This window comes from Cricetulus griseus, chromosome 2, assembly GCF_003668045.3.
Source record: "Cricetulus griseus strain 17A/GY chromosome 2, alternate assembly CriGri-PICRH-1.0, whole genome shotgun sequence".
In the NCBI taxonomy this organism is placed as follows: Eukaryota; Metazoa; Chordata; class Mammalia; order Rodentia; family Cricetidae; genus Cricetulus; species Cricetulus griseus.
The window spans coordinates 199,189,874-199,205,759 of record NC_048595.1 but is presented as its reverse complement, the minus strand read 5'-3'; the positions used below and the strand labels follow the sequence as shown (position 1 = coordinate 199,205,759).

The 15,886-nt window shown below is 40.0% G+C and overlaps 1 protein-coding gene across 2 annotated transcripts in view; it reads left to right on the top strand.

Annotated features, from left to right (window-relative positions):
* Positions 1-15,400, top strand: part of Ndfip1 (Nedd4 family interacting protein 1) — a 41,011-nt gene extending 25,611 nt beyond the window's left edge. Inside the window, exons 3-8 of one of the 2 annotated variants that reach the window (XM_035440160.1) lie at positions 831-961; positions 2,346-2,433; positions 3,216-3,340; positions 6,437-6,503; positions 9,965-10,070; positions 14,446-15,400. In XM_035440160.1, coding sequence (XP_035296051.1) covers positions 831-961; positions 2,346-2,433; positions 3,216-3,340; positions 6,437-6,503; positions 9,965-10,068 — 515 coding nt within the window. In that variant the 3' untranslated portion in view covers positions 10,069-10,070; positions 14,446-15,400. The remainder of the gene's footprint in view (positions 1-830; positions 962-2,345; positions 2,434-3,215; positions 3,341-6,436; positions 6,504-9,964; positions 10,071-14,445) is intronic. The other variant, XM_027398022.2, reaches the window with a different exon arrangement.
* The last annotated feature ends 486 nt before the right edge of the window (positions 15,401-15,886 follow it).

The window sequence follows — 15,886 nt, the reverse complement described above, 5'->3', positions numbered from 1 at the left end:
GATCTTAGTACAAATGTGAAGGCCTTTTAGTCCTTTGATAGATCTTGCTATGTTTCCTAATCTGGGCTCAAACTTGTGATCCTATAACATCCATCTCCCAAGTATCTGAGATCACAGGTACCAGCCACTATGCCTATCTCATGTAAAGTGTTAGCCAAAGTGTTTTCCATCACTATTTAAATTACCAGGTCTGATGGTCACTTAGGAGTCTGGGACAGGCAGATTGTAAGTTCAGGGGCAGCGTGGATAAAAAGAGGATTGGAGATGTGGCTTGGTGGTAGAGTATTTACACACAAAGCCCTGAGTTTGATTGTCAGTACCTCAGAATAAACACCTGTTAGGTTCAGAGTGGTCCAAAACAATTGGAAATAAGGATATAAAGTGAGTTTTTTTGTTTTTGTTTGTTTGTTTTTTGTTTGTTTTGTTTCTCTGTAGCTTTGGAACCTATCCTGGCACTCGCTCTGGAGACCAGACTGGCCTCAAACTCACAGAGATCCTCCTGCCTCTGCCTCCCAAGTGCTGGGATTAAAGGCCTGCGCCACCAACGCCCGGCTTATAAAGTCAATTTTTATTTTGTTTATTTTTATGCATGTATTTTGAGTCAGAGTCTCACAATGTAGCCTTGGCTAAATTGGAACTTGCTATGCAGAACAGGCTGGCCTTGAACTCACAGAGATCCACCCTCCTGCCTTTGCCTCCTGAGTGCTAAGACTAAAGGTGTGATAAATCTGGCTTTTAAATATACATTAAAAAATCATCCCGAGTGTCTTGTCACATTCATTTATAAATGTCTTTTGCTCCAGATACATTTACTTCCTTTTTTTCTGCAGCATATTTTGACTACAAAGATGAATCTGGGTTTCCAAAGCCCCCATCTTATAATGTGGCTACAACACTGCCCAGTTATGATGAGGCTGAGAGAACCAAGACTGAAGCCACGATCCCTTTGGTTCCTGGAAGAGTAAGCTGTTTGTTTTTGTTTCATCTGTGTTGTTTTGGGGCTGCTTAGTTAGAATTAAGTTATTTTATTTTCATTGAAATAAAACTCATAAGAGACCTGGCATCATCTAGATAAACCTTGTGCCTTCAATATTCCAGCTAATGCAATTTGTATGCCATTTCTACATTCAGATCTCATCTAGCCTGCTAGAGATAGGAGTGGGATGCGATATAACCTAGCAGAGATTTAAGATAGAATCAGATAGGGGTAGGAGTGTTTGTTTTTTGTTTGTTTGCTTGTTTAGGTTTGTTTTTTTTTTTTCTGGAGACAGGGTTTCTCTGTGTAGCTTTGGAGCCTATCCTGGCACTCGCTCTGGAGACCAGGCTGGCCTCAAACTCACAGAGATCCGCCTGCCTCTGCCTCCTGAGTGCTGGGATTAAAGGTGTGCGCCACCAACCCCCAGCTGGTCTGACACTTTTAATAGTGCTTAACTCTGGGCTGGAGAGATGGCTCAGTGGTTAAGAGCACTGGCTGTTTTTCCAGAGGTCCTGAGTTCAATTCCCAGCAACCACATGGTAGCTTGCAACCACCTGTAATGTAATCTGATGTCCTTTTCTGGCATGCAGACATATATGTTGACAGAACACTCATACCTCAAAAAATACATAATAAATAAAATCTTAAAAAGAAAAAACTAGTGCTTAACTCCTGTCCAATGTTCCAATGAGAGGTGGGTCTTCTTCATGTGTTTCCTGCAGGCATGTTACTGTACTCTGCAGCTTGTTGGAATCTGTGTGAATAGATCAGTGCAGAAATAAGCTCTGATTAATTACAAAACACTTAAAATTCTAGGCAGCTATGCACATCTACCTCTCTCTGCCTCCCGAGTGCTAGGATATTAAAGGTGTGGATCACCAACTCCTGGCATATCCAGTTTCTTTCAAATCACTCAAAACATAATCTACATCATTTGAAAAGGTAGGCTACATACCTTGGTGTTGGCCAGGATCATGTTCCTTCTAGACTGTAATAATGTCTTTTCAGATTAAGATGGACAGATCTATTTCTTGTTAGGAAGGAGAGTTGTCAGATCTGTATTCCAGTACAAACAAGTGTTGCTAAGCCATGGCTGAGCATGCTTGCCCCTTATGTCAGCCTCAGGAAACACTTGAGCTGCCAACGTTACCTCTTCAGTAACTTGGTCTATAAAATAAAAAAGTGGTTTAGAAAGCTCTGGATATATTAAAATGCTGAGGACCTTTAACGCTTGATAGTTCTAACTGAACCATAGTAATAAATGCACTCCTAGATACTCGTATTCACTCCTTGTGTTTTTCCTGATGTCATTCCTTTGTCTAGAAATAATTCATCATGACTTTGTGTTATTTTTTTTTCTTTCATTTAGGATGAAGATTTTGTGGGTCGGGATGATTTTGATGATACTGACCAGCTGAGGATAGGAAATGATGGGATTTTTATGTTGACTTTTTTCAGTAAGTATATACACAGCAGTCACTTCCTAACAAACCCAACTGTTCTGAATTCCTTAATAGAAAATATGATTAAAGCAGTTACGGATTCCAGGACAGCCTCCAAAGCCACAGAGAAACCTTGTCTCGAAAAACCAAAAAAAAAAAAAAAAAAAAAGGAAGGAAAAAAAAAGGCAAATATGGATGCTGCAAGACACATGCCAAGACTTGTCTTCCAGGCCCACAGGGCCCATTACTATTACTACTGCTCATATCCAGATGGCAGAGTGGGGAATGGAACAACTTTGTCTGATAGATTTTGTTCTGTAAACTTCTATTTTTCTGATAGATCAAAGTCAATCTGACTCCCCCTTGTTAATGTTTTACATGTATCTTTATGTACCTCACTTACCAGTGAGCATCTATTTTGTTTACTCTATTAAAATCATAAAATGCAGCGTAAAGGAGTGATGGCTGTGAGCTGTCAGAAGACATGGAGCAGAAGGATGAGTAATGTGAATCACATTCATCTGGAGGCTCCAGTCTCCTGTCCAGAGTGTTTAGTTTACTTACTGACCTATGTGGTAGCAAAGGCAGGAACAGGTGGTGGGCACTGACAGCACACACAGCATACAGTGCAAGGTTCCTTGCTTTTGAGGGAGATGAAAGAAAAAGTGCTTGTGGGGAGGCAGAAATGGTTTATCAAGGGCAGGCTGTCTTTTATATCTTGGGAAAGCTGCATGAGCAGTGGCTGCTGCAGAGACTTCTGTTCCTTGACTAACACATCTTTCCCTCTACTCTTACAGTGGCATTTCTCTTCAACTGGATTGGGTTTTTCTTGTCTTTTTGCCTGACCACCTCAGCTGCGGGAAGGTATGGGGCCATCTCAGGATTTGGTCTTTCTCTAATTAAGTGGATCCTTATTGTCAGGGTAAGTCAAATAGTAGAGAATGTAGATTGTGTAGAGAGGCAGTAATTAGAATGACTTTGACTATTTGATTTTCTTCATTTTCATTTTTGTTATCTCTAAAATGATAATCTGGTTTGTCTTTGTTCTGATTCCATGATAAAGTGAGCTAAAATCAGTTGCACATAATTCCTGTCTCTTTGTCTCATGTTCAGATTTAGGAGGTGATCAGTCTTACAGGTTGTTTTGATGCATATGATGTACCAATGGAGATTGTGTGATGCAGAGGGTTATCATCTCTTTACTGTTTCATGACATTGTCTATCCTGCCCTAATTTTTCCTTTCACTGGTTAATGAGCATTCCCAGTTGATATTGCATAAAATAATTTAAATTCTAGAACATATATGTGCTTTAAAAAAATAGTTTTAATTTGTTTGAAGCCACACAACTGTATAAAAATGGTTTCAAAGAGGGAACCAAGGTCTACAAGATGCTTGGCCTAGGGTTATAGAAGTTCTTCAATAAGCCCAGGATGTGCTTATGCTCATTCTTTTAGAACTCAGGGCTTGGGTTATTCATTCCCAGCATTCCCCGAATACTCTTTGATGATCTTGATGGAGCTACCATGCCTGTCAGGATCTGGTACAAAGTATACTTTAGAAACCCTGGTGTTGAACCACATTTACCATTGGGTCCAATACTTGTTTAAAGTACAGTTTGCTTCCATACATGGGCACAAACCTTTAATTCTAGAGATGGGTGGATCTCTACGAGTTCAAGGCCAGCCTGGTTACATAGAGTTTCCAAGCCTGCCAGGACCATACAGGGAGAGCCTGTCTACAAATAGCAAACAAACAAAAAACACGTGTGAGCACTTGCTCTGAAGCATGAGGACCCCAGATTTGAGTCTCCACCACATAATCAGGTGGGCATAGCTGCACATGTCCATAACCCCCAAATAAACTCTCAAACCACCCTGTTCAAAACTTGCCTTGTTTGGGAGCCATCCTGGTTATCAGACTGTCTTGGAATCTCAGTGCTTATGGATGGTAATCCTTATTTTAAATGGTGATGGTCCCAAATTGCAGATGTAGTGATGCTGGCAGTTTGGATATGCCAAAGAGAAGTCACATGCTTTTAGTGAAAGGTGAAAGTTTTCACACAATAATGAAAGAAAAAAAATTTCATCTTTATGCCAGCAAGATTTTTTTATTTTTTATTTTATTTTTTTTTTTGGTTTGGTTTGGTTTTTCGATACACGGTTTCTCTCAGGCTGTCCTGGAACTCATTTGTAGACCAAGCTGTCCTCGAACTCATGGAGATCTCTGCCTGCCTCTGCCTTCCCAAGTGCTGGGATTAAAGGCATGTGCCATCACCACTCAGTGAAGAACCATGTTTGTATAACATCACAGTATATTGTTAGTTACTTCAGTGGCACTTATCATTAATCTCTTATTGTACTCAATTCATAATGAAACTTTATCAAAGGTCCATATGTATGGAAAGACTGTACATATGCATAGGCTTTGGAACTGTGCCATTTAAAACATCCATGAGGGTTTTAAAAGCTACCTTCCATGGACCAAGAGGGAATTCTACATTTTAATTCTCAGTCTTTGGGCACCAGGACCTCCAAAATAACATTAGTTACAAATCCATTAAACACTAAATTTTTAACTAAATGGCCAAAAAATGTACACTATTATTCTGAACTTACATTATTAGGTATTTTTGGAATCTAACTGAAAACCAAGTTAGAATGGCTTAGCAAGTCAGAAAAAATAGGGGGAGTTTTCCTCCCTCACAAAAGTAGGTCCTGATATAGTGGTTCGTTGGGTCAAGTCAGCATTAGCAGGGAGAGCTGAATTGCAGCTGTTGCTGTAGTTCCTGCTCCTTCCAGGGTTAAAGGCTGGTGATTCGGGTATTACACTAAAACACAGAAGTACTTCATAGAAGAGTGTGAACTGCACGTGCATTTAATATATTTACCCTGTCAAATGGATGGCACAGCCTGATGTCAGAGTATGCTAGTGCACCGGCTGTTCATCCTGTGATCTTGAGGCTGACAGAGAGCTGCAGCTGACTATAGCATCCTGAGAGACTTTGTTTTGTCCTGTCTGTCACAAGGCTGGAGAAAGACTTAAATGCAGAAAATGGTTTTTACTAAATGCATATTGCCCTTGTTCTGTCATAAAGTTAATTACTTTTGCTAGGGGTCATCTATATTCTTTCTTTAAGAGACATTTGGTTCTTACTTGCCAAAAGAATGCCCTGTGCCAGTACATGATACCAAGTTCAGAATTGAAGGATAGGAACAAATTGGACCTCGTTGTCAAGGAGACAGTGATATCAACCAAATAATTACATTTAGTACTGAGTATATACAATGAAACTAGAAATATGTTTAGATGGGAAACACTTTGTGGAGCATTGCCAGGATTACAGGCATGCACCACCACCATGCCAGAGATTTTAAAGGCTTTCTAACAAAATGAAGAGTTTAGTTGAGTATGTGCCACAAGTGTATTATCCCAGTGCTTGGGAGGCTGATGGAGCATGACTAAATTCAGCCTGAGCTATATACCAAACCCTATCCTCAACACAAGCAAAAGCCATTTTGTGTATTTATTTGCAAAATAAGGTGTCTTTAAGAGAGCAGAGAACTTTTAGAGGGTTTTTTCCATTTGAAGAAGTCAATTTGCAGTTTTTGGAACAATTTAAAATTAGAAATAAATAGGCCTTATTTTTAAAATCATTATTAAGGGCTAGAGAGATGGCTCAGAGGTTAAGAGCACAGACTGCTCTTCCAGAGGTCCTGAGTTCAATTCCCAGCAACCACAGGGTGGCTCACAACCATCTGTTATGAGATCTGGTGCTCTCTTCTGGTGTGCAGATATACATGGAAGCAGAATGTTGTATACATAACAAACAAATAAAATCTTTAACAAAAAACATTATTAAGATATGGTTCAGTGGAGCCTCCAAAGCCACAGAGAAGCCCTATCTCAAAAAAAAGTATATGTGATCTAAGTAGTGTTTTGTGTGCTCCTATATCAAGTAAATAAAATTGTTCTATTAGGCTGCAATAAAGTCTCTGCCTTTCTTCTTCTTCTTCCAGTTTTCCACCTATTTTCCTGGATACTTTGATGGCCAGTACTGGCTCTGGTGGGTGTTCTTGGTTTTAGGTAAGTGGTTTTAACAAAAGAAAATGAAGTAAAAAAAAAAATGTATCCTAACTTAAGAAAATGTCTTAAATTAGCAGCTAAAATTACTTTAGTAAAGCCTCATCTCAGTGTATTGTATTTATCATCAATTTAAATGTAATTTTTTGATTTTTTTTTTTCAAAAAAGATTAGGTAGTTTCTACCTGTAGTGTACATGTTAAAATAAAGTCTGTGAAGTACTATTCTAGCATAGATATGTGATAAGTAGAGCATACTAATGACAGTACAATACAGTTTGGAGTTTTTTCTACTTAGGAGTTATTTCCATAGAGGGTTTGCAGACTCAGCCCCAAGTTGATTATAAGTGTGCTGTAACCAATTGAATTAATTCATGTAAATTTGTGAGCCACCTTTAATTATACCTATCAGTAGACCACAGAAAATGTTTAGCTCTAATATACATAACTTCTCAAATTATGGGGTTTATAGAATTCTGTAGTTCACCATTGATAAGAAGACTTAATTTATTATAGGGAAAGGAAGTTTTAAAGCTATATATGCACAAATACATACATACTTACACACACACACACATAAATATATATGTGTGTGCATGTACACACGAAGGCAATCTGGCTATATAATTTCTAGATTATAATTTCTTACTTTCCTTGTTTATTTTAAATTATTTTTTTCCTAAATCATTAAAGCAAAGAAATTAGTATTGGGATGATTTTTTTTTTAATGTAGCTTTGTTACTATAAAGAAATATATGTAATGAGGCATTACTGCTGTCCTGTCTACAAAATGATAGCAGAGCTCCCCAGTAGCTTTTAAAGATGATGGGGCTAGAGATATGGTGTTCACCACATTTAGTTCCTGCTTTACACATCTTGTATCCTTTGTTAAAGCTGTTGGTATACTGTTGCTCATGAATCTGGCTGTTCAGCCTAACACCTAAGCACAGCAGGAACTTGAGTTGATACCTGCCTTTGTAAGCCAACAGCATTCCTGACCCTGCATCTTACTTAGAAAATGCAAGCCGTCCATGATTTCATTCTCTGCCTCCTCCACTGAAGCATCGTCTACTCTTACTCACTGGGATCTAATGATTCCAGAAAGAGACAGGGTAAATTTCCCCCTCCATTGAGTTCCACAGATTTAGTAAAAATGAGTGGCAGGAGAATAGATCAGGAGGAATCATTTCTTGACTTGTTTATTCTCAGATGGTCTCTGAAACGAAAGGTGTAGGGTGTTGAGCTCAGTGGCCTAGGAGCTCCGAACCAAAGGAGAGACAGTAAACATTTTCAGATGGGTTGTTTGCAATATAATTTAAAGGGTAGATTTCTTTTTTCTTTCTCTGTTTTTTCTTTTTTTTTTTTTGTTGGGGGGGAGGTTTGAGACAGGGTTTCTCTATGGGTTTGGAGGCTATCCTGGAACTAGCTCCTGTAGACCAGGCTAGTCTTGAACACACAAGCCTTTTATGCTTATAATACAGAAATAGAGCACAGCAAGAATAATTAATAAAAAAGTATCTCTCTTCCATGAAACACTAATATAAAAATCATTCCAATAGCTGGGTGGTGGTGGTGCATGCCTTTGACCCCAGCACTCGGGAGGTAGAGGCAAGTGAATCTCTGAGTTAAAGGGCACCCAGGGCTACACAAACCAAAAAAACAAAGGGAAGGGGGCTTTGTGTATTTGTACCCTCTATTTGAAGTGTGTGTTTGCATCCTCTCTTTGGGTCTCTTTGGAAGCTTCTGTAGGGATCTGTGCAGAGCACACCCAAGCTGGTGGCTCAGGAGATATAGCTAACCTACACTAGTAGTTTGTTTACCCCACCTGTTGTTACTGTTATTGTCATTTTGTTTTTCGAGAAGGGGTTACTTTGTGTATCCCTGGCTGTCCTGGAATTCATGTTGATCAGGCTATCCTTGATTTCACAGAGATCCACCTGCCTCTGTCTCTTGGGTACTGGAATTAAAGGTGTGTACCACCACTGCCTGGCCAAAGCCCCCTATTTTTGCTTATAATATAGAAATAGAACACAGCAAAAATAATAATAAAATATCAATCTATTCTCCAGTTTACCTTAGTTATTTTTAAAGTTGTTTTTAATTGGTTGACATCTAAAAATCAAGATATTTCACATAAATACCTTGTATTTTTAAAGCTTTTCTTGGCAGTTGAAATATCTAGCAAAAACTCTCCTACATTCCCAAGTGGCACCTAGTGGCCCCTCCATTCCAATGATGGAGCTTCCATTTTAGAGCATATGCTATATTTCTGTGGTTTTGGTGTCAAACTGAATGATATTCATTGGTCTCAACATAGATACTCTTGGCTCTTAACCAAAGAAAGAAGAAAAAAAATTCTCAACACTGATTTTATTTAAAAATTCTTCAAACAAAATAGGTTAATGATTGCTTGGGACTGGGAAAGAGGCGGTGGGAGCAGGTGAATAAGCAACAGCTGCTAAGGCCTCGGTTAGGAGAGTGATGACAAATGTGCTGGAAAACTAGATTGTGAGCTTGGTGCAGTGGGACACACCTTTCTTTAATCCCAGCACTTGGAGGCAGAGGCATGTGGATCTCTGAATTTGAGGTCATCCAAGTCTACAGAGTTCCAGGACAAACAGGACTGTTGGACAGAGAAACAAAAACCCTGTCTTGAAAGAAAAAAAAAAAAAGATTGTTTGTTGTACATGTCGGTAAATACAATTAAAACCCAGTGTATTCTATGCAGTAAAATTTATAACATGCAGATTGTATCTCAGTAAAAGTATTAAAATCTTGTGGAAGAGTGTCTCTGAAGGAAGGTCAAGAGTGTGTTTTCATTGGCACATCACCCGAGAGGTGAGTGTGAGTGTGGTGCTGTCAAACCACCTTTAAGAGTAGAAAACCGAATTTATGTAAGTGGATGCTGACATCTAGTGGACAATGTTATGTACTGTTGGCAGAAAAAGAAAAGATTAGAATTATGCTTGAGAAAAGTAAAGTTGTGGTGTGTGCCTGTAATCCCAGAACACTTAGGAGACGGAGGCAGGAAAATTAGGAGTTGAAGGCCAGCCTTGCTCACATAGCAAGACCAGCCTGTGTACTGAGACCATATTTCAGAAAACAAAACAATAAAACCCATTTATAATCTCTTTTTGGAGTTAATTGTGTGGATGCTGTTTGGGAACTCAGCAGGCAGATTCTGTAGACTTCTCAGCGAGGCCTTTACATGTAAATGTTTGGTCCTACTTTACATTCCAGTTCCTTTTGAGAGCAATCAGACCCTGTCCAAAAGAGGTGTTTACACTTGAGATTATGCCTCCCAAATTGAAAAGTAGATGACTTGATAGGAAAGCCCTTTGAAGATACCATGTTAGTAGGTTTAGCAAGAAAATGACATGTTCCTGTTACAAGGGAGCAAGTTCTGGGGAAGGGACTTAATGTAAAAATGAGAAGTTCATTCTTGACTTTTCTTTTTTTAATTAGGCTTTCTCCTGTTTCTCAGAGGATTTATCAATTATGCAAAAGTTCGGAAGATGCCAGAAACTTTCTCAAATCTCCCCAGGACCAGAGTTCTCTTTATTTATTAAAGGTATTGGAGTAGGAGGTGGGGTGTATTTTGTAGTTCCATTGTGATCATGTGATATACATTGCAGAGTTCCAGTCAGTTTTGAATGAGACTCTATAAGGGTACATAAATGGTAAGGGAGGGCATTAAAAAGTCTGCCTTTTCCCCCTTTTTATTAGTGGGTGGTGTCTGCAGAAAGCTATTGATGAGGGTAGTGGAGAAGAGGAGAAATGTGTTAGTAACATAAAAACAAGGATCACAGTAGTAATAGGAGGCGGATAGGGTATCGATGGCCTGATTGACCCATCAGGCTTCCTCCCTCCCCTGATCTCAGAGCCCCAGAATGCTCTGTGCAGAGTGCTCTGAGGGAAGTTGGCAGGCACCTTTGGAGCAGGTCCTTTTGCTTGAGCTACTGACAAGCCTACTAAAGCATCCATTTCTGAAAATTAGCCTTTCCTGCTGCCTGTTTTCAGGGTCATACCCAGATTTTATCACTGGTGGAGAGGAAGCAGAAATCCAAGGGAAAGAGAGAGTTCCTATACCTGGGACAGACCTAAGCCTTGAACTGTGTTTGATTCACACAGTAGTATCCACAGTAGCTGACTCCCATCTTTCACCAGCAGCTACCTGAAGGGTGGCATAGCTTGAGAAAGAATATAGCAGACAGCCCTCTGACAAGGCAGGCTATACCTTTGTGGACTTGATTCTTTTGCTCCTTGGGCTTTTGGGACTTCTGTGTTTGATTGAATAAAACCTAAAGCACCACTTAAAAGCCAGTCCAATTGAATGAAGGCTCAGAAAAGGCCTTGTGATACCTGTGGTGTAGCAGTTGTCACAAATCTTAAATGATAGGTAGATTTCAACTTGCGGAATGTGGCTTATGTGGGGGAGAACTTCAGTCTCCTAAGGCATAGTGGAGAACAGAAGCAGACTGCAACTCAGCTCAGACTTCACGGTGGCTGTGAATTGTCTTTATAAACTGTGCTGGGGTCCCTCCAAAGCATCACTGCTAACTGTAGTAACCTAGTGGGACAGACTTAACTGCCCTGTAGGAATGTGGTGACATAGCTGTGAATTTCCCTGTGGACTGAGATTACCCCACTGTCTATTGTCTTCATTTTTTGTTTACAAGGACATTTGACAAGCTTGGGGCTATAGCCCAGTGTACAAGGTTTGATTTCTCCCTTGAAAGGGGAAGAGAGGAAAGGGAGAAGCAGGGAAGGTTTGAGTATGCTAAGAGATTTCGTACTTTCTTCATCTTCTATTACAGAACAAATAGTAACCAGGACAAGGGACTGCCAAACACTCCATTTTCCCATGTTAGGGATTTTGATGGGAATTATGTTATGCTACAGCTTTGATTTTTAAATTTTGGGATCTTTCTGGGTGATCTAGATTGAAAGTCGGGAATCTGCTAGGCCATGATTTGTAGCACCAGTCTTTAGGACAGTGTTGTGGGAGCTGGTCAAGAACTGGTTTGAACAGGACTCCTGCAGTGTGCTTCACAGGTAAAACAGAACAGTTTTTTGCTTTCTGCCCATCGTCAGTGTACTGGTTGGTATGAAATTGCTCAGATGCCAGAGGGTCTAGAGTGCCAGGCAAAGGAACTGGGATGTGAAAGCAATGCTTACAGTTTTAATTGCTTCCTTGCCAGTTAGCTCTCAGAGATTTCTTGGTGGGAAATGGTAAGCTTCTATGAGTGATCTTTGTTTAATGAAAGGCTAAAACCTCTGTCCAGATCCACATGTAGAACCCTTGTTTTCTTTAGTTGACAGACATTTTAGTTAGAGATACAGTAATACCTCAGCTTGTGAAGTACTATGGTGTTATTTCATTGTGTCTGATCAGCTCGCTGTAGGTTTACCTATGCCAGGAAGACCACAGGTAGGGAACTTGAGAGGTAACCCATAGCAGAAAGTAGCACACCTTTCATTCTGGACTCAGCTTGGTTTTACAGAGGATGTTAGAATGGAGCCTTCTCTCACTGGCTGTGTTGGAGTCAGGCAGATCTCTGTGCATTGGAGGCCAACCTGGTCTACGTAGATTACACAGCCAGGGTTATGTAGAGAGACTCTGCCTACAAACACAAAAGGAAAATAATAGAGACTTCTTTAGGCTATCCAAAATATAGGACAGACAAAAAATAACTGTAAGGTGCTTCCAGCAGACTCATCTATAGGGGCTGGAGTGATGGCTCTGCAGTTAAAAGTGCTTGTCTTCCAGAGGACCCACTTTTGGTTGCCAGCTGCCTTGGAAACTCTATAGACCAGGCTGGCCTCAAACTCTGAGATTTACCTGCCTCTGCCTCCCAAGTGCTGAGATAAAAGGTGTGTGCCACTACCACCTGACCCATAAGTACTTTAAATAAAAAGACCTGGACTGGAGAGATGGCTCAGTGGTTAAGAACACTGGCTGGCTACTCCTCCAGAGTACCCAGGTTCAATTCCCAGCACCCACATGGCAGCTCACAACTGTCTGTAACTTCAGTGTCAGGGGTTCCAACACTGTCACACAGGACACACATGCAAGGAAAACAGCAGTGCACATAGAATACAAATAAATATGTTCTTTAAAAAATAAGTAAAAGGGGGCTGGAGAGATGGCTCAGAGGTTAAGAGCACTGGCTGCTCTTCCAGAGGCCCTGAGTTCAGTTCCCAGCAACCACATGGGGGGCTCACAACCATCTATATAATGAGATCTGGTACCCTCTTCTGGAGTGCAGGCTGAATACTGTCTACATAATAAATTACTTAATCATACATAAATAAATAAATTAATTAATTAATAGGCCCTTCTTTAACCAGTGGAAGCAGGAGTTACAGGGTCTCACCTGGTGGTTGTGAGCCACCATGTGGTTGTCGGGAATTGAACTCAGGACCTCTGGAAGAACAGTCGGTGCTCTTAAACTCTGAGCCATCTCTCCAGCTCTGAGTTACAGGGTTTCTAACTATGGTGGAGCAGTACTCAAACAGCCTTTGACAGCTCACTCAGACTCTAGGGGGAAAAATAGTACACTGATAAGATGTGATCCATAGTTCCAGTCCTGGAAGACTGAGGCAGGAGGATAATAAGTTTGAGATCAAAGGTGGTCACCACCACTGACCAGCAATTTTTTTTTTTTTTTTAAGACATTGTCTACATAGATAACTCAGACTGGCCTTGAATTCCTCCTACCCAAGTGTGGTCACAGGCATGCCACCAAACACACTGTAGTGGTTACATTACTGTCTGCTGTGTCAAAACACCAGACAAGCAACTTGAAGAAGGAGGGGGATAGTAGAGGGGAAGGCATGGCATCATGAATGTGAGCCTGCTGGTCACATTACATCTGCATTTGAGAGGCAAGGATGAATGTTGATGCACAGTGCTCTCTCTTTTCTTCTTCAGTCTGAATCCTCCAGCAGGATTTTAAATGACTGCTGAGTGGCAGGGTTTGACTTTGAGAATTTTGTTAAAGCTGTTTATAAATCAGCATGAACTAAGTGGCCAGGGAAGTTACCTGTACTCCATTGTGTCCTGCATTTGACTTAGCAGTCATTGGCTCTTGGTTTTCATCTGTTAATCAAAGCTGATAAAGGTGAAATGACTTGAGTTTGTTAGGCCTCATTAGAATAGCCTCCAGGCTATAGCAGTAAGTTTCCTTTCTGTTTCTGCTCACTTTTCCAATTCTGACAGTTCTCTGTGGTCTGTCTGTTACTTCATCTTCTTGGTGTAAAAGACAGATGCACATGTATCAATCATATCAGTGGTCTACCAGACACAACTGAATTTGGAGTTGTGGGAAATGTTGACAGTTGTAAAAGAATATGTTAATTTCCCCCACTATTGAATCTTCTTTGCATGCTGGTGCCTTTTAAATTTATACAGTCTAAAGGGAAACAAAACAAAAGGAACAACAAGGTTTTTGTGTAGCTTTTACAGTAATCTGGAGAGGTGGAAAACAGGACACTAAAGACTTACAGATGAGCCCATCCAGTTGCCACCAAGTATTTACTTGTTAAAGTAGTTAGTTGGTGTACGTAGTTAGTGCTCCTTCTTTGGGCATTACAATGAGGAACTCCTTGATGTTTTCCCTACATCACTGCCATGAGAATTAACCATATAAAACCATCTTTAACCCCAGTTCTGTCCTCTGAGGGACTGCACACATGTGATGCACAGATATACATGCAGACAATAAATAAATACATCTTTAGAGAGAGTGTGTCAATTATTTGTAGTGGGGGGGGAGCTTGTTAAGAACTGAAAGTTGACTATTTATTGGCTACTATGATGTCCATGTATAGTCATCTTCAAATTATGTTGAAATACACCACGAATGTCTCAAAACATCTTGTCTTCTGTGACTACATCCTGCTCTTAGCTGAAACAACGGGGTAACTAGAGATTGACTATTCAGTGTCCTCTCTGGCAGATGTTTTCTGGCAAAGGCCTTCCTGCACTGATGAAGTCCCTCAAGAATCGAGAGCACCTGCAGGAAGTGAATCACCACCAGAACAGAGGAACAGTCACCTGCTTTAAAAAATAAAGTACTGTTGAAAAAGATCATTTCTCTCTATTTGTTCTTAGGTGTAAAATGTTAATAGTTAATGCAGAATTCTGTAATCATCGAATCATTAGTGGTTAATGTCTAAAAAAGCTCTTGCAATCAAGTCTGTGATGTATTATTAATAATGCCTTATATATTGTTTGTAGTCATTTTAAATAGCATGAGCCATGTCCCTGTAGTCAGTAGGGGGCAATCTTGCTTTACTCATTCTCCATCTCAAAGCAGATTTAAAATTACAGATTAGTGTAAGCTATGCATAAGGCTGGCTGTTTGAAAAGGGGTTTTCTCAAAAGTCAAAACTTTGGTTATGACTGCATTTCTGCACACAATCCATATTTCCTATTCAAATTAATCTAGAAATATGTTTAATTGTACTGTGTGTGAACACCTGGAAGCAAAACCATAGTGCAAAGTTCATTGTAGTGTTAACAAAAAAATGTTCTCAATTGGTAAATAAGCATTAATTTTTCATAGTCAATATTTAAAAACTACCTTTTCATTCTGTAGTTCTGTGTACAAAGGAATTCTAAAGGTGTTTGTCATTGTATAAAATGGAAAGGGCAAAGACAGATTCAGATTAAATACTAAATGTTATTCTGGAAACTGTGGCTAGAATCCCAGAGGGTCAAGAGCTTGGAACTTTTGAGAGGATCCCTAACATTCTGTACTACTTGCTTTTACAACTGTTATAACTGTAGAATGATGTGCTTGCTGCCCAAGTGCTAGCTCACTTTGGTTGCTATATTAAACTGTAAATACAATAGAACACCAATAAATGTCTCTTGTGTAGCACCTTTTACTGTAATCAGTGTTTAATTCTGGAGTTTACAGTTGTTGATTGTGACCACATTTTCTAGTCTCACACAATAATCCAGAATATATTCTAAAAATTATAGTTTTGTGTCTTAGTTATGATTTTATTGCTGTGAAAAAAAAAATCACAACAAGCTAGGTGTGGTGGTGGTGACACCTTTAATCCCAGAGCTCGGGAAACACAGGCAGGTGGATCTCCTGAGTTCAAGGACACGCAGGGCCACACAGAGAAACCCTGTCTTATAAAAACAAAATCAAAAACAAAAAAGCCACCTTGACCAAAAGCAAGTTGGTGAGGAACGGGTTTGTTTCCGTTTATAGTTGCATATCACAGTCCCTCACTGAAGGAAGTCGGGTAGGAACTCAAGGCAGGGACCTGCAGGTGGGAACTGGAGCAGAGGCCATGTGCTACTCTTAGATTTGTTTCTCACAGCTTGCTGTCTTATAGCTTCCAGGACCACCTGCCCAGGGATGGCAC